The following is a 27,511-nucleotide window of genomic DNA, read 5'->3' on the forward strand; positions in this document are numbered from 1 at the left end:
ATGGGGCTGTGAGTAGCTCTTGGTTTGTGATTGCCTTACTCTAACCTTTAAGGCCAGCATCTTCACATCTCTCTGTTCTGGCTTCATGTTGCCACCTCTGCTGTACACATGTGATTGCATTTAGGGTCCATCTGGATAATGCAGGATAGTCTCCCCAAGTCAAGATCCGTAACTTGACATTTGCAAAGACCTCTTCCTGCTTTATCCCCATGTGAGGTAACATCCACAGATTCCAGGCATTAAGATGTGGATCTCTGCTGGAGCCCAGCGTTTCATTCAACTAAATAATTTCAAACCAGTCCATCCTAAAGGAAATCAACCCTGAATATTCACTGGAAGGACTGATGCTGAAGCTGAAGTTCCAATATTTTGGCCACTGATGCAAAGCACGGACTCTTTAGAAAAGACCCTGATGCTGGGAAAGATTGAAGGTGGGAAGAGAAGGGGATGACAGAGGATGAGATGGTTGGATGGCATCACTGACTCAATGGACATGCATTTGAGTAAGCTCCGGGAGAGAGTGGACAACAGAGGAGACGGGTGTGCTGCAGTCCATGGGGTCACAAAGAGTTGGACATGACTTAGCAACTCAAAAGCAACAACAGCAGAATTTAAGCAGACTTCTCTCTTTCAGAGCATCTTAAAGCCTTTACGATACTTACAGACAGTGGGAATCCTAAGGGGAGGTGCAGGTAACTCCTACAAGGGTTGAATCATTAACAGTGCTCCTCAAACCTGATTTTTAAAAAATTAGTCTGAAGCTAAAAGTCACATGCTTCAGTAAAAGCATGAGTAAGGTAGTTCTGTTTGGAAACTTGGTTCTGCCTTAAGTGGTTCTGTGATATCTCTGGCTAGTCTTATAATCCCTCATCTGTAAAAGAAGGATATTAGTATTAGTTATACCTACTTTGGGGCTTCCCTGGCAGCTCAGTGGTAAAAGAGCTCACCTGCCAATGCAGGAGATGTGGGTTTGACCCCTGGGTTGGGAAGATCCCCTGGAGGAGGAAATGGCAATCCACTCCAGTAATCTTGCCTAGAAAAATCCCATGGACAGAGAAGCCTGGAGGGCTACAGTCCATTGGGTCACAAAGAGTCAGATATGACTGAGCGACTGAGCACACACCTACTTTGCAAGGTTAGTATAATAATTAGAAATAACTTATTTGAAAGACCAGGTCCAGTGTGGCACTCAGTGAATTCCAGTCATTATTATTATCATTTCTCTTGCTTGTGATTAGGTAGAGGGATTAAAGGTGATTTCCGCTCCCCCCGACTCTTACTGAGATATAGTTGACAAACAGCACTGTATGCTTAAGGTGTACAACATAAGGATGTGACATGTGTTTTGAAAGAATTATCACAGTAAATTTGGTTAATGTCCTCATCTCATATGCATATAAAAAAGTTAAAAAAGGAGAGAAAGAAAAAAAATTTAGTCTGAGGATGTCACAGGACCCATGGCCCTAGGAATAAACTTCAGAAAATGTTAGGCCTTAGGACAATTTAGCTGAGTGCCGAAGAATTGATGCTTTTGAACTGTGGTTTTGGAGAAGACTCTTGAGAGCCCCTTGGACTGCAAAGAGATCCAACCAGTCCATCCTAAAGGAAATAAGTCCTGAATATTCATTGGGAGGACTGATGCTAAAGCTGAAACTCCAATATTTGGCCACCTGATGCGAAGAACTGACTCATTTGAAAAGACCCTTATGCTGGGAAAGATTGAAGGCAGGAGGAGAAGGGGGCAACAGAGGATGAGATGGTTGGATGGCATCACTGACTCAATGGACATGAGTTTGAGTAAAGTCTGGGAGTTGGTGATGGACAGGGAGGCCTGGTGTGCTGCAGTCCATGGGGTCACAAAGAGTCGGACATGACTGAACGACTGAATTGAACTAAGCTGAGAGATTTCTTCTCCAGCATTACTTAGAATGCCCTACCCACCATGCTTAGACTTTTCTTTCTATTTCCCTACTTAAAATGTCCAGCTTTAGCCAATGTGTCTTGATCACTGTTCTCCAAACCCCCGCTTGCTGTCTTGCTTCCAGTGTTCTCTCCTGAAAGAATGGCCACCTCCAAGCTGCCCACCACCCTCTAACAAGCAGCACTGTGATCCCCTTCACCTCCCTGGTAAAGCCCTGTCCATTTTCCAAGGTCCAACTCTCCCGAAGCCTTCCTGAATCCCTCAAGGAGCCTCTCCCTTTTCAAGTTGCCGCTTCAGGGTTGAGACATCCCAGGGTCAAGAGTCAGAGAGAGAAAAACAAATATTGTAGATTAACACATCTCTGTGGAATCTAGAAAAATGGTCTGACAACCCTATTTGCAGGGCAGGAGTAGAGACTTGCAGATGTGGAGAGAGGATATGTGAACGTGGCGAGGGGGGAAGGAGAGAGCGGGATGAGCTGGGAGGTTGGGGCTGACATGGGCTCTGCCATGGGTGAAACAGGCAGCCAGTGGGAATCTGCCAGATAGCACAGGGAGCCCAGGCCGGTGCTCTGTGAGGACCTAGGTGCGTGGGATGGAGGTGGGGTGGGGGGAAGGCTCAAGAGGGAGGACATTAGGTACTGAGAGCTGATTCACTTCACTGTACAGCAGAAACCAACAAAGCATTGTAAAGCAACCCCAATTAAAAAAAAATCAGTACAGAAATGTGCAAATCGGAAGCCAGCCGCGGTAGCGTAGCGGGTAGAGTCAGGCAGGCAGGTAGGCAGGCAAAAAAAAAAAAAAAAAGAAATGTGCAAATCGTTACTGTTTTTGTTTTACAACCAGCAGATTCAAAAAGTATCCCCATAATGGCCCTGTGGTCTTTCCGATACGGAAAGACAGGGAGGTGAATTTCAGCATAACCTTGAGGTTCCTCCAGGAAATGTGCTGTGAGCTCCACTTCATCTGGTTTTATGTCTTGGTTAAAAAAAAAAATTCAATAAATAAATATGAGGTTTTTCCTGACACTTGTTTTATAATTTACCTCCCCTCTCACACACGCTCAGGTGCCTGCTGCTAAGTACTTATTGATCACTTGGTTAATTATTTGTGATGGACCCACCCTTGAATTTTGGACTTCCCTGGTGGCCCAGAGGGTAAAGAATCTGCTTTCAATACAGGAGACCTGGGTTCAATCCTTGAGTTGGGAAGATCTCCTGGAGAAGGGAATGGCCACCAGCTCCAGTAACCTTGCCTGGAGAATTCCCACAGACCGAGAAGCCTGGTGGGCTACACAGTCAATGGGATCACAAAGAGCTGGACGTGTCTGAGCGACTAACACACACACACACCCTTGATTTATTTAAAAAATTAGATTAAAAAAGTAGGATGCAGGGAGGAATCCTGCACTCTGAGAAACACAACCCTTGATTTATTCCTTGATTTATTCTTCCTTTGCTGATGGTCATGGTGTAACGTGTGCAAATCTGGCAGGAGAAAATTGTGAGAAAATCTTTTCCATGGGAGGATCTCAGACATGCGTCTGACACCTTCTCTTTCATTAAAGCCACGGGAAAAGAATGTGGATCTTACATGGGAGAGGAGCATCTTGAATTAAAAAAAAAAAAGTCCAGACTTGTTTCTTCCTATCTGTTCTTTTGCAAGAGCGTTCTTGTTGAGACTGTGTGCTGGGGAGGAAAAAAAGAGGGGCTGCAAAGTCATAAGCCTATAGGTTAGGGACCCAGCAACTTGGAGGAGAAAATAATTTGGGGAAGGGGATTATTTAGAAGTCAGGACACACTGATACGGGGCACCTTTCTTTGATTTACTTGGACATTTATTCCTAGGTGAGAGCCAGGGCCATCATCTGAATTAAATATCTACTAAGAAGGCAGCCCTTGCAAACCAGCAGGGAGTGATGCCTGGTCTGGCTTCAGGAAATCCACAGTCAGGTTTATCTCTCTTAATTCTGTGAACTGGACCGTGTGAATCCAGGGAGCAAACATCATCAGTATCACATCTGTTCCAGGACAGAGCATATGATATTGGGAGGAAAGCGTCTGCATAATGAGTGGAAAGGATTACAGTTTATTTAGCAATGAAACCCATGAGGAGACGCTTTGGCCAGGATGAAAGTTCAAGTAGAAGGTGAAATATTACTTCTCATAACAAACGGGCTACAGGTAACGAACACTGCATACTAAAATCCCCAAGGTAACTGAAATCAGTCAATGGAAAGTTTTAGTACCTAATGTCAACTCATAAATTCATACAGCCATGCCACAATCCTTGCATCTTTAAGAGAATAGAACATAGAACAAGGGGACAAACTCACCAGTATGAATAGCCTTACAATGGGCTTGAGGATTGCAAGTAAAGTGAGGTGTGAGGAGCAGTAGAAGGTTCATTTTTGTGTTTGAGTGCCTGATAGGGGACAACTGCTGTGCCAAATGCTTTCTATGCATTGTACATTATGTGACATATGAATATATATATTTATTAGCTTTCAATCATGTATATTAGCTTATGCATGTATATACATATTCAAATACATTTATTTATACATGCTCATGTGCATAAGTATACATGTTAGCTCATATATACATATCCATTAGCTTTATACACATTATCAAAACACTGCCAGGTGGCTGTTAAGCTCTGTTGTAGGAGCTCAGAAAAGTGAAAAGTGAAAGTCACTCAGTTGTCTGACTCTTTGCAACCCCAAGGACTATACAGTCCATGGAATTCTCCAGGCCAGAATACTGGAGTGGGTCTTTCCCTTCTCCAGCTGATCTTCCCAGCCCAGGGATTGAACCCAGGTCTCCCGCATCTCAGGCAGATTCTTTACCAACTGAGCCATCAGGGAAGCCCACAGAAACTCAGAGAAGAAGGGGTAAGTAGTTTGTGAGTGGGGCTCCCAACTTGGAGCGGGCCGAGTGGCCGTCAGATCCTGCAGAAGACCACGGTGACGGAAGGAGCTCTCCCTAGAAGGATCACACTGGCCCAGGACGCCAGGGATGTTTCGCCAACTATGTAGAAACCTTTATGAATGCAATTCTGGGCTTCAGAGAGACTCTCTGAGTCAGTATTGAAACATCAAGACGCCCCCCGCCTCCCTTCCTCCTAACGCCTTTGAGCCTGAAATTTGATATCTTGGGAGAGATGAAATCAAAGCAGAAAAGCATATGAGAAATGTAGGCAGGGATGTTTTTACTGCTGAACACCCTCCCACCCGCCCACCGCAGCCCTTTCCTCTTGGTAAAGCCGAGACTCGGTGAAATCTGGGAAGTGACTCCCTCCCATCAGCTGCCATCTACCTTCACCCTAGTTCAGTCTTGGCCAGTGCCCATGTGTGCCCTCTCCAGACACATTCAGGGAGGTGGAGGGAGCCCCCCGGAGAACCCTAAGCTGTCTGGGGGAAAGGGAGGGGGTGTTAGGATAAGCGGCACCAGCCCAGCCTGGGGGAATCAAGTTAGGGACAGGTGAGTGATGACCAGCTCCCTGGAGGGCATCCTTGTCTTGCTGCTGGAAGTGTCAGCCAGGCAGAGAGGGTTGGGCAGGTTGAGAAACAGATTCCTCCACCCAGGGGCTCCCATCAGCCCGGGTCTGAGAAAGACCTGGCCACAGGTGTGGAGGGCAACCCTCCACCCCTGCACCCCAACCTGTGCCGTGCTCTCGGGAGCCTGGTACGTCAGTGGTGCTGGCTGCTCCCTGGACCATCTGTTCACTCCCAGCGCACCCGCCTTATCTCAGGCTCAGCGCTTGCTAAACACACACGGGATCGCGCCCTTTGGCTCTGGGTTGGCATCTGTCCCCGCCTTCTTGCCTTTCTCGTGGCCCCATGCCTCTGGGCGGGGGACTCTTCTGTCTGCAGCCTAAGGGCCCAGACGGATGCCTGACACCCCGAGTTCCCCCGCTTCTGGCCCCACGCTAGTGGCCACAGCATCTCTTTCCCACTCTTTCCCCTGATGAGACCTGTCGTCCGCAGAGGCTCCGCAAAGGGGGTCTGACAGTTGGTGGGAGGAGGGGGGCAGGAATTCACGCAGTGGGAGGAGGGAGGGGAGGGATCAAGTGGGGGTGACTGGTGGTGGGAGGACGGGGCAGGCTCCAGGGGGCAGCGCGGGGGAGGGGGAGGGGAGGACAGTGAGACAGGCAGAGGGTGGGAGGCAGGAAAGGGGAGCGGAGGAAGCAGGAGAGTTCAAACGTGGATTTGTTTACTTTTCTCCTTTGGGTTGAAGCTAGGGCAAGGGGTGGGGAGCTGGGCCCCCAACTCGGGGGAGGGGTGCTCTGCCCTTGGTGCCCCAGGGGGAGTCCCAGCTCCTGGACAGCCTTGGGGGTCACCTGTGCTCTCTCAGGGGCTTGGCAGAGCAGACTGGGGAGCACGGACTGCTGCTGAGATGTGTGCGGATGGGGTGGGGGTGATGACGGAGATGGAGAGAGATTTTTGGTTGTTCTTGGCCAGTCCCCGCCCCGCCGCAGATGGTGGTGGCAGCCTGGCTAGGGTGACTGTCTCCAGGTGGCCAAGCCGGGCTGGTGGCACAGTGACTTATATGCCTCAAACACCTTCTTTGCGTGCCATGACCTTTTCTAAGCAGGGTGGAAAATGGAGGACCAGAGCCCAGGTATGGAGGACGGGAGAAGAAGGGGGTGACAGAGGGTGAAATGGTTAAGATGGTATCACCAACTCAATGGACATGAGTTTGAGCAAGCTCTGGGAGAGAGTGAAGGACAGGGAAGCCTAACGTGCTGCAGTCCATGGGTTGCAAAGAGTCGGCACTACTGAGCCACTGAACAACAAGAGCAGAGTCCTTGTGACCCCAAATGAGAGAGAGACACACCAGTGAGGTGCTGATGGCACTCACTCACTCAGGTGGCCCCTGAGCTCAGGGCACGTGGAAACCAGCAGGGAAGGGCTGAGCGGATGCAGCGCCCCAGAGCTGGGCTTTCCACCATCAGCAGCTCCGAAGGGCAAAGGGCGAGAGGAAAGCTATTGACAGAGCCAATGGGCAGGTCCTAAAACTGCTCTTTTGGAAAGAATGATATTCCTCCCGGCTTCTGGGAGAAAGGAGGTCTCCACCTCTTCCCCACCCCCTACCTTCCACCTTTCCCCTTTCTGCCAGCCCCAGGAGTTGTGCCATTTCTAATTCTCTTCTTGAACATTATCATGCTGGAAAATTCCCTTTATCTTCTGAGTTTCAGTCAATGGCATCATCAATAGAAACAGAAATACTAGTGACTCGGCTGCCCCCGGAAGCAGGCAATCGAGGCAGATAGATTCTCTTGGTGGCCACCAGGGTTGACTCAGGTTTCCACTCCTGCATTAATCAAGTCGAAGGTGGTGGATACAGCAGGGAGTGATACTGGAGACCTTGGAAAGATCTGCAGTTGACTGGAAAAACCCACCATGGCTACAGAAGCACAAAGGATTGGTGCTCATTGGTCTAGAGCAGTGATTCCCAGTCTCCCACTGGGGGTAGGGGGCTGGGGGTGGTGACCTGCCTCCCAGAACAAATTTAGTGATGTTGGAAGGTAACTGGGGGAAGGTGCATGGGAACTTTGTGAGCTAGGGTCAAGTTCCAGTCACTCAGTAGTGTCCGACTCTTTGCCACCCCATGCACTATAGCTCGTTAGAGTCCTCTGTCCATGGGATTCTCCAGGCAAGAATACAGGAGTGTGTTGCCATTTCCTTCTCCAGGGGATCTTCCTGACCCAGGGGTCAAACCTGGGTCTCCCATATGGGAGGCGGATTCTTTACCATTTGAGCCACTGAGGAAGCCCGAGCTAAGGTCAAGGATGCTGCCAAACATCTTTCAATATGTACAACATCACAGTGAAGAATTATCCAGGGACTTCCCTGGTGGTCCAGTGGTTAAGAGTCGCCTGCCAATGCAGGGGTGGTGGTGGTGGTGGTTTAGTCACTAAGTCGTGTCCAACTCTTGCGACTCCATGGACTGTAGCCCGCCAGGCTCCTCTGTCCATGGGCTTTTCCAGGCAAGAATACTGGAGCAGATTGCCATTTCTTTCTCTAGGGGATCTTCCTGACCCAGGAATCGAACCTAGGAATTGAACCCAGGTCTCCTGCATTTCAGGCAGATTATTTACCAACTGAGCTATGTGGGTTCAATCCCTGGTCAGGGAAGATCCTACATGCTTCCGGGGGCAACTAAGTCCTTGCTCCAGATCTCCTAAAGCCTGTGAGCCCCAGAGCCTAGTGCTCTGCCAAAGAGAAGCCACCTGAATGAGAAGCTTGCACACCTTTACTAGAGAGTCGCCCCCACTTGCTGCATCTAGAGAAAGCCTGCGCTCTCATCAATGAAGACCCAGGGCACCACCGACAAAACAGCTATCCAGAACCAGATGTCAGTGATGCCCAAGGCAATAAGCCCTGGTGGAGCTTGTCTGAGCGCCCCAGAGGAGTGGTTGGTGCCTGAGATGAATTCCTCACCAGTCGAATCAGGGACATTAATCAGAAGGTGAGGGCCAAGGTGACCTCCAAAATCATAAAGGGAGGGAAGTGAATTTGAGAAAATAGATTTTCTCCATTTCCTGTGTGAAGGACAGTCATAACCTGGACAAATGTCAGGCACACTAAGCTGAAATTTACTTACTTAATTCACTGTTTTTCAAACACAGCTGTGTGTTTCTACCAGTTAAGTCCTTTAAATGGAACACTTGTTGCAGAGATGGCAAAGAGAAAACCTCGTTCTTGTTTGGAGCTGGGTGTTAGGAGCAGGAGAAGCACAGAAGCAGGGAAGTCCCCATGAGGAGCGACTTGGGAGGGAAGGAAAGGGGGGACCAGGGAGGGCGTGGTGGGTTAGACCATTAAGCGGTACGAGGTCTATGGGCCTTCTCAGGTCCTCTCACCTCTGAGCTAGAATCTCTGATTCCAACTCAACAGGTCCATCATCTCAGGCAGGATGCGATCATCCTTGAATTCAAAAGAGATGTATTCCAGTAAGGAAAGCGTATGCCTCTTAGTGAAAAAACAAAACAAAACAACAACAAAAAACCAGCTTTTTAGAGGAGCACACCCAGAGAAGAGACTCTATCATTTTGGATCAAAGGAAGCATTTCTGCCTAACGGTGGGACTTAAACAATGTACGGTGTGGGGACCCGACATACAACACCATCTTCTGTGCCTCCACGCTGGCCCCTCTGGGCATCCATTCTTGGGCACCCCCTCCCCTTGTCCTGAACCCAGGAAAAAAGACACAAAAAGGGAGAATGCACCCATTAAGAGTTGCTGATTTAGTCAGTCTGGCGAGTGTGAGTGTGAGCGGGATGGACAAGGGGAAGGATGGAGCTTCCAAAGTTCCCTGGAGAGTCAGAGACCCAGCCTGGAGGCTGGACTTCCAGAACCTGGTCCCAGAAGTACGTGGCAGGGCTGCTGGGGAGGGCGGGGCTGCTTGTGGCATGTGTGCCCGCCAGACACCCAGCCCCCGGCTCGTCCACATCAGCTCACCTGCAAGGGGGGGACCGGCTGTCATCTCAGGTGTGGAGGTGCAAAGGAGGGGAGGTGGGAAGCTCCCCAAAGGAGGGTCTGGAGGAGACGCTGGGTGGGCGAGCAACATGTGTCCTCTATTGACGAGGAAGACACGTGAGAAGGGAGACCGGGTGGGACACAGAAGGAGGAGACAGCAAGGAGAGTCAAGGGCACACGGCCAGGGAGAGCTGACAGATATGGGGGCCAGGGGGTGGTTTAGGAAGCCCTGAAACCTCCCTGTTAGAACAAGGAGAGGCAGCGACGCTTCCCTGGGCGGCTGGCACAGGAGCTCATTTAGATACTCGTCACAAGGAATGAAGCGATGACTTACCCTGTGTAAGGGCAAGAACCAGTGCTCAAGAGCCCTAAGTTTGACTTTAAGTTGTGTTACTTGTTTTTTTTTAAGGGATGCCTTTTAGAAGTTTTGTTAAATCTTTTACTACAAGTAATTATATCCAAACTGAAAATAAATGCAGATAATAAGAGTATAAAACACAAAAAGGTCTTCCTACCCACTTTCAATCCTCAAAGGCAATAAGGTAATGCTGTTTTCAGTAGTCATGTGTGGATATGAGAGTTGGACTAAAAAGAAAGCTGAGCACTGAGGAACTGATGCTTTTGAACTGTGGTGTTGGAGAAGACTCTTGAGAGTCCCTTGGACTGCAAGGAGATCCAACCAATCCATCCTAAAGGAGATCAGTCCTGAGTGTTCATTGGAAGGACTGATGCTGAAGCTGAAGCTCCAATACTTTGGCCACCTGATGTGAAGAGCTGACTCATTTGAAAAGCCCCTGATGCTGGGAAAGATTGAACGTGGGAAGAGAAAGGGATGATAGAGGATGAGATGGTTGGATGGCATCACTGACACAATGGACATGGGTTTGAGTGGACTTCAGGAGTTGGTGATGGACAAGGAGGCCTGGCATGCTGTGGTTCATGGGGTCGCAAAGAGTTGGACATGACTGAGCGACTGAACTGAACTGTAGACAGTATCTGGCTTTAGGTCTAGTGATTAACGTGAATTTTATGAACTAGATTCATACATTTACTTTAGAAAATTTTCACCTCTTTCACTACTCTTGTAACCCATCTTCTCTTCTTTCTTGTATTCTTTTTTTTTTTTTCCTTTTATTGATTTTTTTTAAAGGTTGCATGGGGTTGGGGGCTTCCCTGGTGGCTCAGACAGTAAAGAACCAACCTGCAATGTGGGAGACCTGGGTTCAATCCCTGGGTTGGGAAGATCCCCTGGAGGAGGGCATGGCAACCCACTCTAGTATTCTTGCCTGGAGAATCCCATGGACAGAGGAGCCTGGAGGGCTACAGTCCATGGGGTCGCAAAGAGTCGGACATGACTGAGCGAGTAAGCACACGCTTTCTGACTTAAAAATGCCTGTATTCTGTCCTCCAACTTAACCATCAGTCAGCCAGGTATAAATTTTCAGGTTGAAAATCATTTCCCTCAGAATTTGAATTTAGTATTCTGTCATCTTTTTCATTTTTTAATTGAAGTAGAGTTGATGTTATCAACAACCTCAGGTACACAGATGAAACCACCCTTATGGCAGAAACAAGAACTAAAGAGCTCTTGATGAAAGTGAAAAAGGACAGTGAAATAGCTGGCCTAAAACTCAACATTCAGAAAATGAAGATCATGGCATCTGGGCTCACCACTTCATGGCAAATAGATGGGGGAAAAATGGAAACAGTGACAGACTATATTTTTGGGCTCCAAAATCACTGAAGATGGTGATTACAGCCATGAAATTAAAAGACACTTGCTCCTTGGAAGAAAGGCTATGGCCAACGTAGACAGCTTATTAAAAAGCAGAGACATTACTTTGCCAATGAAGGTCCATCTAGTCAAAGCTATGGTTTTTTCAGTAGTCATGTATGGATGTGAGAGTTAGAGAAGAAAGCTTTCTTTATAAGAAAGCTGAGCACTGAAGAATTGATGCTTTTGAACTGTGGTGTTGGAGAAGACTCTTGAGAGTTCCTTGGACAGCAAACAGATCCAACCAGTCCATCCTAAAGGAAATCAGTCCTGAATATTCATTGGAAGGGCTGATGCTGAAGCTGAAACTCCAATACTTTGACCACCTGATGCAAAAAGCTGACTCATTTGAAAAGAGCCTGATGCTGGAAAAGATTGAAGGTGGGAGGAGAAGGGGACGACAGAGGATGAGATGGTTGGATGGCATCACTGACTCAATGGACATGAGTTTGAGTAAACTCTGGGAGTTGGTGATGAACTGGGAGGCCTGGCATGCTGTGGTCCATGGGGTCACAAAGAGTTGGACATGACTAAGTGACTGAACTGAACTGAGAGTTGAAGTATAAATGATATAAATACAGGTGAACAATACAGGGATTCACAATTTTTAAAGGCCATGGGGAATAGAACAGGTATTTTATAATAACTATAAATGGAGTATAACCTTTAAAAATCAAGTTGTGTTACTTTTGTGATGATTCTGCGACTACCTGTGAGAGCATGAGTCTGAGAGACAGATTTCCATGTTGAAAGTGTAGAGTTTTATTGGGAAGGAGAACATACATTTTTAAAAGCACCATCTGGTGCGTCTGACACAGCTTTAGTCCCCGAGAGAGGGTCATTTCTCTCCCCAATGACCTTACGCAAAGAATTGCTCTGCCCTGTCCTAAATGCCCTCCACTGTCCTACATACAGTCCAGCTATGGGGTCTCTTATTTAAAAGCAGAAACATTACTTTGTCAACAAAGGTCCGTCTAGTCAAGGCTATGGTTTTTCCAGTGGTCATGTATGGATGTGAGAGTTGGACTATAAAGAAAGCTGAGCACCAAAGAATTGATGCTTTTGAACTGTGGTGTTGGAGAAGACTCTTGAGAGTCCCTTGGACTGCAAGGAGATCCAACCAATCCATCCTAAAGGAAATCAGTCCTGGGTGTTCATTGGAAGGATTGATGTTGAAGCTGAAACTCCAATATTTTGGCTACCTGATGCGGAGAGCTGACTCATTTGAAAAGACCCTGATGTTGGGAAAGATTGAAGGTGGGAGGAGAAGGGGACAACAGAGGATGAGATGGTTGAATGGCATCACTGACTCAATGGACATGAGTTTGGGTAGACTATGGGAGTTGGTAATGGACAGGGAGGTCTGGCGTGCTGTGGTTCATGGGATTGCAAAGAGTGAGACACGACTGAGCGACTGAAATGAACTGAACTGAACCAACCATGAACAGAGACCAACGTCTGGGTACCCACCTCTGCCTGGAAGGTGACATCGTCCTTTTCCATTGGGGTTATTGTTTCCTGTTGCTATTTTAGTCACTAAGTCGTGTCTCACTCTTTTTTTGACTCCATGGACTGTAGCCCACCAGGCTTCTCTGTCTGTGGGATTTCCCAGGCAAGAATACTGGAGTATGTTGCCATTTCCTCCTCCAGGGGATCTTCCTGACCCAGGGATCAAACCTGCATTTCCTGCTTTGACAGCTGGATTCTTTATCTCTAGCCCCCTGGGAAGCCCTTTCCACTGGGGAGGGGTTGGCGAAACTGGTGTCTTGTGTTGAAATCCCATATCCTGCCCAATGGGGCTGGGGGTAGGCGTGGGCAACAGTGCCATTGAGAGGGTGGGCAGGCATTTCCCAAAGGGGATACAGGGCTTTCAACACCACAGCAAGCAGTGCAGGGCCAGAGTTTAATACAGAAGTGGACTGTCTCCTTCCTCCTGCCAACAGGAACCCCACACTCCGGGACAAAGGTGCCCCTGTGGAGAATCTCGTTGCCTGCTCTCCTGGGCTCCTGGGGCTCCCACTTGAGCTTCCTGTTCCATGGGCCGGTTCTGGAGCCATGGTGGTGGTCATCCCTGCCCTTGCGGACTCTTCTGCTTTCTGCTGGACCCGTCCTGGCTCTAGGTTCTCAGCTCCTGGACTCACCTTTCCCCTCTTAGCTCTTTTGCTGCACTTAAGTGCTTCCCTGTCACCCATGGGAAAAAAATCCAGGCTTCGGACTCACCTTTTTATGACCTGACTCTTGCCTGGGTGCCCAGCTGTCAGCTGTCTTGATGCCCTGACTCTTCACTGCTGTTCCATCAGTGCTGGCTGTCCCGAAAGCTAGCCATTCCCTTGCTTCCCTGAGCTGGATCCTGGGTGCTGGGTGCGGGCACTCACATCCCTACTGGTTGCCTGGCGAAACCCGTACAGCCTTTTGCTGTTGTTGTTTTGATTTATTTTTGGCTGTGCTGGGTCTTGGTTGGGTGCTTGGTCCTGTTGCACTATAGCATGTGTGAATCTTAGTTCCCTGGGATAGAACCCACATTCCTTGCTTTAGAAGGTGGATTCTTAACTACTGGACCCCCAGGGAAGTCCTGAAACCTGCATATTCTTTGGGTGCCTATATAATGCCTGCACACAGGGGCTGGTGGTTTAGTCACAAAGTCATGTCCGACTCTTGCGACAGCATGGACTGTAACCCGCCAGGCTCCTCTGTCCATGGAATTCTCCAGGCAAAAATACTGGAGTGGGTTGCCATTTCCTTCTCCAGGGGATCTTCCCGACGCAGGAATCCAACCCAGTTCTCCTGCATTGCAGGCAGATTCTTTACTGACTGAGCTATGCGGGAAACACCCGCCCCACCCCCCGGCCCCCGCCCCGGCCCCTGCCCTCGCCCTCGCCCTCGCCCTCCCTTCCCCCGCCCCTCGCCCGGCACACAGCGGTGCGCCTCAAACCGCGGTGCTTGCCAAGCCACCTCTGCAAGACCCTCATTCTGGGTGCTCTACCCTTTGGTCTCCGCCTCCTTCAGCCCAAACACTGCACGTGCTGTGAGCAAGGACCCCATTTTCTTGTCTTCCAGGGCTTAACACAATGCTGGAGTGATCAGAGCAGCTCATTCTCAGGAGAGAATGAATAATTAAAACCACTGTGTTTTAATGAAGCTAATTTAATATGCAGTGACTGTAATTGGTTCTCACTCTTCATTTCATTTGACACGAGCACGCTTGGAGTCTGGGCTAAATTTGAACGATTTCTTTCATGGCAGGAGGAGGGATTTCCTCTTCATTCAAGCAGGCAGCCAAGATCTCTAAGTGCCTCAGGAAACAGGCCATGTCTGTGGACAGTGGGAGGGACTGCGGTTCGCTCACCTTGGTCCTGACTGGGAGAGGATTGCTCGGGGTACAGTGGCTGCTCTGCTGTTTATCTGAAGATAGTGATGGGGAACTCTTTGCTGTGCAGGTGGGTTATAGTTGCGATGATCACAGGGATGACGGAAGGCACAGCCTGGGTAGGATGGTTCGTGGGGAGGACCTGAAGGGGTGCTCTGGGGCTCACATGCCCTAGAGAGGTTGGACAGAGGACAGTGGAAAACCTCAGAGTCAGTTCCTCCCTCTGTGATTCTGAGTGTGCAGTGGCCGGCCCCGAGGACCGCCTACTGATTCAGGGATGTGCTCTGTACCTGTGCCTGATGTGGAGAAAGCTGCAAAAGTGGGGGTTCCAGGAATTCAGGCCGAGTGCTGGGGATTGGAGTGGGGCTTGGAAAGGGGCTCTGAAGCCTGGAGAAGGTGTCCTGGCCAAGCATTTCCACCTGTCCTGCCCCACAACTCCATCACTGCTAGCAGGACCAGACATTTGATTTCAATCCACATTGTTAGTGGACCCATACTGTGAGACTTCTTGTGCTGTGTCTGACATATTCCCAAGGATGGGGGAGATATACTGGCAATCGACAACCCTGAAGAGAATTACCTACAGAAAATTTATATAAGAATGACCTACAAAGGCACTCTTAAGGATCACGATTGCACAGCCCCTGCATGACTCTCAACACCTCCAATTTGTCACTGTCTGACTTAGATTCTAGGGGCCAGGACAGAGCCTCAGTGTTACCTCTGATGATAGAAAGTATGGGATTTGGTTTCCTTGTTGGGGTCACCATGTGCCTATTTATAGGCAAGGTTGGGAGTCTCCACTTGGGTCAGGCTTTCAGCTTGGTTTCCATTCTTGGGTGGGTAGTAAAATCTGGGTTCGTGACGGCCAAGTTCAGAGTAACTTCCTCTAGTCTGGAATTTTCTGCTGGCCCATTTGGAACAGGGTTTCTGATGGTTGAAGTATGAGAATATCCACTTCTAACAGATGCTAACAGAGATTAAAATGTCAAAGGGGAGTGGCAAAAATCAATAGCCTTTGAAACATTCAAAGTCATGGCCAATGAACCCATGTGTGCAGTGTATGAATTTTAACCTCCTGAACCTCCTTGTCAATATATCTGCTTGGCTCCTTTCTCTTCTCTTCTTGTCTTTGCCCCTGATTCTGTCTCTTTCCTCTTTATCAGCTCTTTTTCTGGGTTTTATATATATATACATTATACATATGTGCTTCCCTGATAGCTCAGTTGGTAAAGAATCCGCCTACAGTGCAGGAGACCCTGGTTCAACTCCTGGGTTGGGAAGATCCCCTGGAGAAGGGATAGGCTATCCACTCCAGTATTCTTGGGGTTCCCTTGTGGCTCAGCTGGTAAAGAATCCACCTGCAATGCGGGAGACCTGGGTTCAATCCCTGGGTTTGGAAGATCCTCTGGAGAAGGGAAAGGCTACCTACTCTAGTATTCTATCCTGGAGAATTCCAGGGATTGTACAGTCCATGGGGTCACAAAGAGTCGGATGCGACTGAATGACTTTCACTTTCATATATATATATATATATATATATTTCCTCCTGTATTTCTCTCAGGTGCATTTTCTTATATTTCATCTGTTTTTCTTCCTTTCTGTATTTTCTCTTATCATATCCCCTCTTCACTTCAACAATGAGACAAATATATTTTGAAGTCTTGTCATGTATTTATTCAAGTTGTTTTTTCATTGGTGGTGGTTTAGTTGCTAAGTCGTGTCTGACTCTTGTGACCCCGTGGACTGTAGCTCCCCAGGCTCCTCTGTCCATGGGATTCTCCAGGCAAGAATACTGGGGCGGGTTGCCATTTCTTTCTCCAGGGGATCTTCCCGACCCAGGGATTGAACCTGGGTCTCCTGCAATGGAGGCAGATTCTTTACCAACTGAGCTATGAGGGGAGCCCATTTTTCATTAAACATTTAAAAACCCTGTTAATATTTTTGTGTCCCTTGCTTGCCCTTTTAAAAAGTGATGAATGCTGTTTGTTTTTGAGATGGGTGATTAATGGCAAGTGATAGAAATACTCCCCATCCTGCTGTAGAAGACAAAGAAGAGACCCCCATCCTCGTGAGGGCACTGGCATAGCCATCATAAGCATGTGAACCCCAACAGGACTGGAGAAGAAGCACCCTCCATTTCTAGTTAAACACAGGGATGTTCTAGCAACCAGATGGCTTTTGCTCGGCAGTTTAACAAGCAAAATGTTCTCTGCCTCTGGAAACCCATTCAGTGTGCTGTGTCCTGGGCATTCGTGGTTCTGTTTTTGTCTCTTTTCCCTGGTGATCATGGATTTGATGTTCCCATCAAATTTATCATGCAGTAATTAAATCACTGTGGACAGTGACTGCAGCCATGAAATTAAAAAAAAAAACAACCAAAACATTTACTCCTTGGAAGAAAAGCTATTACAAACCTAAATAGTATATGAAAAAGCAAAGACATCACTTTGCTGACAAAGGTCTATCTAGTCAAAACTATGGTTTTTCCAGTAGTCACGTATGGATGTGAGAGTTGGACCATAAAGAAGGCTGAGCATTGAAGAATTGATGCTTTCAAATTGTGGTGTGGAGAAGACTCTTGAGACTCCCTTGGATAGCAGGGTGATCAAACCAGTCAATCCTAAAGGAAATCAACCCTGAACATCCATTGGAAGGACTGATAATGAAGCTGAAGTTCCAGTACTTTGGCCACATGATGCAAAGAGCTGATTCATTGGAAAAGACCCTGGTGCTTGGAAAGATTGAGGGCATGCAGAGAAGGGGACAACAGAGGATGAGATGGTTGGATGGCATCACGGACTCAATGGACATGAGTTTGAGCAAGCTCCAGGAGATAGTGAAGGACAGGGAAGCCTGGTGTGCCACAGTTCATGGGATCCCAAAAAGTTGGACATGACTGAGGGACTGAACAACAGCAACAATTAAATGTTAATTTTTTTCTTAGCCTACAGATACACTCTCCTTCCATAAGTATGTATTCATTTCATAGCAGGAAGTTTTCCTATGTAGAATACATATAAGGTTGTATATGACATTATTCAGGAATTTCATTTTTGTGAAACATTTGTTAGTGTTGACCACATGATTAACTTTCATAGTGAGCCCCTCAGAGAGTAATATTGCATCTTATACATTTTATGGGAAAAGGAAATGGCAACCCTTTCCAGTATTTTTGCCTGGAAAATTCCATGAACATAGGAACCAGAGAGGCTACAGTCTTGGGGGTGTCAAAGAACCAGATGCAACTGAGCGCGTGCACACACACACACACACACACATTTTATAATGTTATTTATCTTTGTTAGGATCAAGGGACTGAAATGTTGGATATGTTTCCAAGGTCTGTCTTCAAACTTTAAATTTTCTTTGTGCATTGAGCGCATATATGTTATTTATAAAAAGACTGAGCAAATTCTAGAAGAATGGCTATGCACTTTTATCTACCTGAGGGTCTGGAATTAAATTTTGGTGTCATTCTGTTAATCCAGTGGATGCATAGATCAAATTCACTAGAATAATTGCAGGGGCAGACATAAGACCAAAACCCAACACATCAGGGAGGGTCCTGGGAAGGCCCTTATTTAAATCCATCTGAATCCAATAGAGAAGAAAAATGAAAATAACTTTATCAGAGATACTGACCAGTAGATCTCTTATAGGGCCCTTAATGGTTTACAAATTAGTTAGGTAAGTTAAAAAATATTCACTGAACTAGAATATCAGATACTAATAAGATCCTCATCATAAAACCTGTTAGCATCACAATTCACATGAGATACTATTTGGTTTAATGCACCGTACACCCCAGACTCCATCCCTGGACACTGATGCTAGTCCCAAGCTGTTGGTCTTTCTAGCGTTCAGAGAATCTGTGTCTTTTGTGTTGATGGCTTTGGACTTGGAGATGAGTACTAAGTCTGTGGATGTGTTATGGATGGTGAATTACTTGGAGTGTCACAATCTCACTCCATATTTTGACAGCCCGGGCATGTCAGTTTCATGGTGGTCCTGGTATACTCACTGTTTCATTCCAGGTCTGAGAAGGACACCTGCTGTGACTCAAGGTCCTCTCCCTGACAAAGAACCAGTTTGGTGTTCTTTGAATCAAGTGGTAAGTCCTCTGAACATTTCTATGTCTGCAAGGCTAGAGGCAGAGAGAAGGGTAGAACGGAGTAAAGGCAGGGGATACTCAGAAGGGAGAGAGGAAAAGAGGCATGTGAAGTGAAGCATCTTGTTCTTCACTAAGTCCCTAAGAGCTATCGTTTACATGGTGTGGTTAGGCAGAGGTTTGGGGTGAGGAATTAGAGAAAGTGATGCACAGAATCTTGTATCGCTCCCTTTCCTTGGAGTCAGAACCTTCAGAGACAAGGGTTCATTATCCGTGCTACAGGAAAACAGGCGTATTTAAATCGTCTCGGGATTTGAGAAAAAGTAGCAGGAGGAGACAGAGGGGCAGTTAAACGTGGGCCAGATCCATGGTTAATTTGCTGGCCGCTTCTAAATAGGTGTTTATGGCCCTGAGGGTAATGGAGAGGTGTTTGCCTTGCCACTTTAGATGTGAAATCTATCACCGGAAAAAGTACCTTTCCAAGGGGAAAAGTCTGTGTGGTCTGTTTATTTCATATCCGTATGGTCTTCAATATTTAAACGTCAACACAGGAAATTGCATTTCTCAGTTTGCAGGATTTATTATAATTAATTTTTTCTGTTCTCTACAAAACGCTTCGTGTATCCTGCTTATTTGGCTTAAGGGCTTAGAGCATTATACTGCGGATGGATCTGAAACCTAAATCATTCCAACTGCCTACATCTCAAGTACTCCACTACTGGTTAATGGTTTTCTCTGAAATTTCTGAACCACCTAACAGGTCTAATAACAATAAACCATTTTTGCTCTCTTTAAATTGTCCAGCCTATGGAATATCTGCACACAAAACTTCAGCTTTAGACTTTGTCTAAACCTCTTAAGTCAGCTTAAAATTATTGTGGTTCTCAATGCCCAGTGCAGTGTTACAAATAAAATCCATTCTGATTCTTTAGCTCCAAACGTTAGGTGACCATTTCAGTACAGAATTGGACCTCGTGAGAGATGAATTTTGAATAATGCATAACATAACATTAACACAATATGATCTGTGTTAAATAGACCTTGGCTATGACAAGAGTGAAAGATAATCGGATAATCACAAGGGGATGTGTTTTTTTTGCAGTATTCTGTAGTTTTCCATTCAAAACCAAAGGTGAAGAATAAATTTCAAGTTACTCACTCATGGATTCTGTCAACTTGGCCATCGTTGAAATTTCCTCTTTGTGCTTTTCCTGGAGGTGAGAAAAAAAGATAATTATATATAAAGCACATCTTAAATATGAATCAACACAGTGGGTCTGTAACAACAGCTCTCTGTCACACCCCTTTCTCTTCTGTTAGAATTTGGTCACCAAAGATGAAATGAGTTTTCAAATCTCACATTATTGCTCTATGATCAGCCAGTCACTGACAAGAGCTGTTTAGGACCCTAAAAAACGCTAGGGCTCTTGGAAATGATTTTGGATATATGTAATTGGTGACGCATGACCAGTTTTCAAAAACCTCTTTGACACTGGAGTTCTGACATCCTTATGCCAATCTTTCGCTTTCTATTTTCTCCTGTTGGAGCTTTTTTGGTATTTTTGGAGCTGGTATTTTTGCAGTCATTTGGTTTCTTTTTTTCCTAAAAGCTAAGTAAATCTGCTTACACATTTTTCTTTGTCTTTTTTTTAACTCTTGGAGTTTTAATTTTTTTTTTTTTTGAAGTAAATCAGTTTTAATGGGTTTATGACCCTATTTTGGGCTGAAAACATTTTGTTTCAACTGGGATGTAGGTTATAACCCACTGAATTTGAGAACCAGAATGCCCATACATAAATTATGAAAATGTAGTACGCATGCGTGCATGCTCAGTTTCTTTGTGAATCCCTGGATGGTAGCCCGCCAGGCTCCTCTGTCCATGGGATTTCCCAGGCAGGACTACTGGTGTGGGTTGCCGTTTCCTTCTCCAGGGGATCTTGCCAACCCAGGGAATCGAACCTGCCTCTCTTATGTCTCCTGCATTGGCAGGCAGGTTCTTTACCTGCTGAATCTACTATTTTACTCATTAGCCATGAATCTGTTGTAATTAGGAGCTTACTTTGGACTGTTAAGAATAATGGTTCTCTTTTTTGAAGTTTCTGTTCAATTTCTTTAAGTTCCTTAGATTCTTAACATGTGTAGTAGCTGCTATTATTTTCTTATTTTTTGCAGCCTTGTTTTTTTCTGATGATGAAACCTATACAGGGAGAAGGAAATGGCAACCCACTCCAGTGTTCTTGCCTGGAGAATCCCAGGAATAGGGGAGCCTGGTGGGCTGCCGTCTATGGGGTCACACAGAGTCTTTTTTGCAACCTTGTTTTTTTCTGATGATGAAACTTATACATACTCATTACTTTAAAAACTCAGACTATATTGAAAAATTATAAATAAAAAATAGAATTCTTTCATAAGGCCAATCCACAGAGAAAACCACTGTAGTATTTTGGCGAAAACCTTCTATTCCAGTTTCTATACCTGTAAAAATATACAGATATGGAAATAGAATCCCCCTTTTATAAATAGAAATATCTATACTACATATACGGTGTTGGAAGCTACTCTCACTTAACACAGTATCATACACCTTGTATGTCAATAAAGGTAGAATGCATCATTTTTTACTGACTGCATGGCATTCATCATGAGTTACATAATAATTTCCTTATCTAGATTCCACTGAATTTGGTTCAAATTGTCACTATTTTATAAAACACTGTGATGAACGTTCTTGAACTCACGTATCTGTGCCCTTGTCCTGTCAACACTGAGGATAAATATTAGGATTAGGTATGATTGGGTTAAGAGTATGACTACTAAGAATTTTGACACTTGTAGCCCAATTTGTCCCCCACAAACGCTGACTCTGATTATGCTCAAAAACATTTGTGCATCCTTGTTAGCTTGTCCGTGGCATTAGCACTACCCTCCCCCCAAATCTTTGCCAAATTGATAGGCAGAAAGTTGTCTCTTGCGCCTTTATACTGCCATTTTTACTTCTCTGACTGTCTGTTTATGAAGGACCATAGCACGCCTTCACGTGGAGTAGGCACGTCACTGACTCTGTCGTGGAGCAGTCCTCCAGCCCTACGCCATCAACATTCCGCTTCTTAGAAGTCCAAGGTGGCATTTAGTTTTCCCGAGTGCCATAGTTTAGTGCTGAACTCTTCGCAGTTGCTTGGCTAGGACTTGAGCCAATGGGTCCTGGCTTGAATACTGAAATTCAGCTCATAGCACTATGATTCATTCTTCCAGAGCCAGTATTCCCAAACTCAAAGGGTCTGCTATGAGTGTCAATAAACGACTTTGCACATCCCAAGTACACTTGATTTTCACAAGTCCTTCATTAACAGCAGTGAAACCCGGGCACCGCCTCGTCTTTAAACTAATACTTGCCCTTGAGAAGAGGAGGAGAGCTGAGAAACCGCAATCTACCATCCTGCTGTAGAGGCATTAACTGTGATGGTTGGCCCTCCACGTGGTTTATATCAAGATGGAAAGAACTGGCATAGCTACTGGAGAGGCTAAGAGCACTGAGTGGCAGAGAAAAACAAGCCAGGCGGAGAGGACCTTGTCACAGCAGCACGGGTTCACAGGAGCGCGCACAGAGGCTGCTTCAAAGGTGAGTCTACCCTAGCAGTCGATGGCAGTTTATGCATCGATGCAACTCCACGGTGAGAACTCACTGAATTCATCCTTCACCTGCAGGGCCCTTGTTCTGTCTCTGCTTGCTCTGACTCTCCACTTCACCTCCTAGCTTAGTTCTTCTGCTGATTTTTCCCTGTACCCCCACCCCTACTTAGACCATCTCTCCTTATATCCTGGTCTGTAACTGGTCTTCCCTTTATTCTCTGTGCCCATCAGGTCTTACTCTGCATCACTGACCTATTCAACTTGGCCCTCTCCTAATGGTCCCAGTGGTGAGACTCCGCAAACCCCTGGCACTCAGCTTCCAGGCATTAGATCCTTACAAAGCCCTGTTGGGTTTGTCTGTCTTCCTGTGTGTATATCACTGTGTTATCTCTTATGAACCTGCCACCTTTTGCACCCCAATCTTGCTCGTGGGCGGTCCTTGCAGATATTTTTATACAGATATGTTGGATATCCTGGAGAAATCAAATACTGCCTGTATCAGCATTTTCCTTTTCCCTGTAGTTAAATGAAAACTTCTGACATCGACAAGGGGAGGGGCCCATAAAAATTCTACATTTAGCCCTCTCAGTCTGACTCATCTATGTCATAATTTATGGTGGAAATCATGACATGTTTCTATGTAAGTAGTTTAATCATCCTAGGAGATGTCTTTAAACTCCTTATGTCCTTCCCTCAATATCAGAAGTTGAGGTTTGCAATTACATGGCATGTATACTCGACGAAGGATTTATACTTCATTTGAGCAAATTCTCCTCCTTTTTCTAAAGCCAAGAGCTCCCTCCAAAATAAACTTGCTGGTTATTGGATTACAATACTGGGAAGAGATTTGGAATGATAACAGGTTAAACCTGGAAGAGATTCTTTTAAAGACCATCAAGTCCAACCCCACAGTGATGCACCTGATGTAACTGAAGCAAATACTGATCTCTGGCATTTGTACCAAAAACAACAGAGCAGCTTTCCCCGAAGCGCGTGAGACCCAAGGCTGCCTGGCTCCCAGGAAACGACTCGTATGAGTATCAACAGCTGCTGGCCATGCACCCCATATCCTGTTTTCAAACCCTCCACCAGAACACTAAGTCCCAGAACCTTGACACACTCCTTGGATGAGCTGGGTTCTTCTGCTCTAAGACGAACTCCACTTAGAACTGTGTTGCCACATATTTAATGGGATAACAGAAACATTTAGAGTTTTGGCGAATCATGATGACATGTTTGAACAAAACATGTTCAAGGATGCTGAAAAAAGTCCCAAGTGTCTTGTTAAAATCACATCAAACTCTTTGGGCCAGAGCATTGACTCTCAGGGCCAGTGGGTATTTACTTTTCTTACTGTCTGACTCTATTCTCTCTACCATACCCGAAATATAAATAAAAAGCTCAGCAGTTTGCTTGAGATGTCTGCATGTGCACGTGTGTGTGTGTGTGTGTGTGTGTGTGTGTGTGTGTGTGTGATTTATACCCATACTTCTATTTCAGTTGGGGTGAATGTGGCTTCCTACCAGAACCACGCCAGATAAATACTTCCTTCTGTCTGAAATGACAGAGAGATTTTTAATGGGGGCAATTATAACAGAGCTTATAATTTACAAACCAGTCAGTCCTAAAGGAAATCAGTCCTGAATTTTCATTGGAAGGACTGATGCTGAAGCTGAAGCTCCAGTATTTTGGCCACTTGATGCGAAGGGCCAACTCATTGGAAAAGACCCTGATTCTGGGGAAGATTGAGAAAAGAAGGAAAAGGGGATGGCAGAAGATGAGATGGTTAGATAACATCACCAACTCAATGGACATGAGTTTGAGCAAACTCTGGGAGACGGTGAAGGCCAGGGAAGCCTGGTGTGCTGCTGTCCGTGGGGTCGCAAAGAGTCAGACACAACTTAGCGACCGAACAACAACAATATAGCAGAATTGGACTGTAACTCAAAGCTACGACGAAGACACTGTGCGTGGGGGTAGGTTGGGGTGGGGCTGATTCATCAGTGCCAAGTCTTAGCGTGGCTGGAGGAGGGGATTTTCCGCCTTATGGGGCTCCCTGGAAGACAGAGGGCAGGAGCTGGTACCGCTGAGTGAGGTCTGCGTGTAGAGCAGAGCGGCTGTCTTACTTTCTGGAACCCAGAAGTAGGTTTTTCAGGATGAGGGGGAAACTCATCAGAGTTGATGTATTTCAAACCAGTCATATTTGCATTTTGGATATTTTTATCTCTCTAAAAATGTGTGCTTATATTCATCAGAGAACTGATTTAAAAAAAAAAAAGTTGCAACCGCTTAAAGGAACATTTGTATAAAGTGGGAAATGATAGTTATTTTATGAGCTTCTATCCTCACTGGAGACCTCACCTCTAGGTTAAAGCAGGGGTCACACATTTCCCACCTTATCCTTTGGGTTCTCTGCAAATGTGCCAGCTGTCGCCCCCATCTGCAGCTTCCCTTTTCCACTTCCCTGACATGACACCATAGGAGGTCACTGGAGGATTGATTTAAAGGGAAAATGCCACGTCCTCAGATAGCCCATCAAATGAGTGTTCTTCTAATGGGGTGCCATATGTTGCCTTGAGTTGCTACTGAAAAATATCACTGGTCTCAGGATTTAAGAGCCACTGATTAGCTTTTTTGCCTAATGGAAAACTCATGGAAATGAGTAGCCAGCACGCAACTATGGTTTGGGAGAATACCATAGGAACCCCTCCCATTTATTTCACACTTATTATGCCCTGGGACTATGTCAAGGGAGTTGGTAGATTAGTTCATTTAATTCCCACCATGACCCTGTGATGGAAACGCTCTAACCTCCACTTTGGGGATGGAGCAATCAAGGCACAGAGAGGGTCACCAAACTGCCCAGGTCACAGAGCTGGGAAGGAGTGGAGTTGGATGTCAAACCCGAAAGTTCAAACTCATGGAGCCAGAGCAGGCTCACAGAGGAAGAGCTTTGTTGTGTCAAGGAGGACTAAAGATGGAATACCCTGATGGGTCAGTGGTTGGGACTCTGCTTTCACTGCTGAGGGCCTGGGTTCAATCCCTTTGGAGAACTAAGATCTTGCAAGCAAGCAGCACAGCATGGCCAGAAAAAAAAAAAAAAAAAATAGAAGAGTGATGGGGGAGGGAGGAACAAGACCGAATATTCCAGGTAGAGAAGCAGAGATGGGGAACCATGGTACTTGGGGAGCAGCAGGTCCCCAAGGCCAAGTGTGAGAAGAGGGGAGGGGCCAGCTTAGAAGGTGGGGGTGTCCAGTGTGCAGACCGCAGAGGTCAGGCTGAGTCACTTCGCAGGGAGACCTGGGCTGGAGACGGGGTGAGATGTGTGGGAGGAGGGGGCAGGGGGCAGGGGGCCAAGGCCTGAACCAGTGTGGGCACCTTGGGGAAACCCAGAGAACTCTCTCTTAGCAGCCAAGGAACAAGGAGGCTTGAGGAACTGAGAACTTGTCCCTTAGAATGCAGTACAATGTTATGTAGTATAGTTAGGTTTTTTCTTTAAAAAAATTTTTATAGTTACACTGGGTCTTAGCTGCCACACGTGGGATTTTCATTATAGCATGTGGCCTTCTCTCTAGTTGTGGCTCTTGGACTCCAGAGCACGTGGACCCAGCAGCTGCAATTATGGGGGCTCAGTAGTCACCCTGTAGCATGTACAATCCTAGTTCCCCAACCAGGGATCGAACCCGTACGCTGGAAGTCCCTAAGTCAGTTACTTTTATCCTTGTTTTACTTGTTGAAGGACTCCTAAGGTGATCTAAAGATCTAAAGGATTTGGGGTAAAGAAAAAAAATGGTAGGGGTGTGTTTGAAGGAGGAGATGAAATTCTTCCAGGGCAGGGCAAGCAGGATGCTTTTGGTGACACGGCCTCCTTTGCACAAGGTGAGACCCCATCTCTCCGAGACACCCTTTCCAAGCTCCTTGTGTACGGTCCCCTTGCAGGGCTCCCTAGGCTGTGTCCCTGCGGCCGTGTTGACTAGACTTGGGAGGGGTCTCCTGCACGGAGGTATTAGGATGACTTATAAAAATAAATGAACTCAAGACTCCTTGTACTCATATCACCTCCATTCGCCTGTGCTCCAGGGTGTGTCTCAGGTAGGAGGAAAGGCTTTGGAGTATCACCCCGGGTCCTTTCCTGGAAGCAAGTGGAGCACCTGAGCTTCACTTGCCAAGAGAGGCAGGTGGCAGGGCTGCATCAGAAAACTGCTGGACTGCACGGCTATAGTTTCTCCAAACCTCTGTGTGTATCCTCCCCTGCTCAAAAAACCCTGTGGGCTAGTGACACTCTAGACTTCCTGTACCAACATCCCAGCAAGTTCTCATGATGCCCAGTGTGGCTGATTTCTTGGAATATTGATGAGTGACTCATTCCTCTTTTCCTAGAGCTCCTGGAAATATCATAAAATATAGGACAAGCATCATCGCTCTCATCACATCAAGACGTTCTCTTTAAAGAGAATGCTGAGCTCAGCTGCAGAGAGGCTTTGAGGAGATGGGGACAACTGAAACACGCAGAGGCGGCTCTCACTGCCACCAACCCCAGGAGGCACGCCTGTCGGAGGACATACCAGTGTGAGGCTCACTGCAGCCCTCCAGGACTCAGCGACAGCGTGCTGAATCTTGGAAGCAGCCTGGAATTCCCTCTTGGCTTCATCTCACTCCATCTATTGCCTCCCTTCTGGGCCAGTATTTCTCTGAAGCTCTAGTCACCTCCAGGACTATCTTTCAGAACCCTAGACCTTACAGGGGCCGATGCCTCCTCCACTCAGCTTCATCAGAAGCAGTGGTTTTGCTAAACTCTCCCTGTTCACAAGAGGAAGGGGAAAAGAGTTTGTAACGATGTCGCTTCTTTTCTATTTTCCTTTCGCCCACAGTGCAGGTTCTGAGCACAGTGAGTGCTCCAGTAGCTGCCCTTGCCTTTCCAGCTCTGCCCTGTTCCGTGGTTAAGTCAGAACACTTTCCTTGGAGAGCTGGCTTCTGAGGGCCTCTTCAGGCACATTTCCCATCACTCTTTGCTCCTAAACTACGTTCCTGCCAAATGAGCCCCTTTTGGCACCTGGACGCGTTGCATCGTTCCACCCCTCCTCTTGCCTTCTTTGCCTGCACGGTCCGCGTCTCCTTGTCTTTCAGATTTAACTTCCCGTTTGGCATTATCCCTGCCTACTACTTTTCTGGTGACCGTTCTCTCTGAGCCCCAGCACCTGCAGATACCTCTGGCATGACTTCCAGAG

General features: G+C 46.6%; 1 protein-coding gene across 1 annotated transcript in view; it reads right to left on the reverse strand.

The window, feature by feature from the left end:
* The window catches only part of KCNJ6 (potassium inwardly rectifying channel subfamily J member 6), a 345,200-nt gene that overhangs the window by 237,992 nt on the left and 79,697 nt on the right, over nt 1-27,511 (reverse strand). The window contains exon 2 of the mRNA XM_070796866.1: nt 19,813-19,864. Coding sequence (XP_070652967.1) covers nt 19,813-19,837 — 25 coding nt within the window. The 5' untranslated portion in view covers nt 19,838-19,864. The remainder of the gene's footprint in view (nt 1-19,812; nt 19,865-27,511) is intronic.

This window comes from Bos indicus, chromosome 1, assembly GCF_029378745.1.
Source record: "Bos indicus isolate NIAB-ARS_2022 breed Sahiwal x Tharparkar chromosome 1, NIAB-ARS_B.indTharparkar_mat_pri_1.0, whole genome shotgun sequence".
Lineage (NCBI taxonomy): Eukaryota > Metazoa > Chordata > Mammalia > Artiodactyla > Bovidae > Bos > Bos indicus.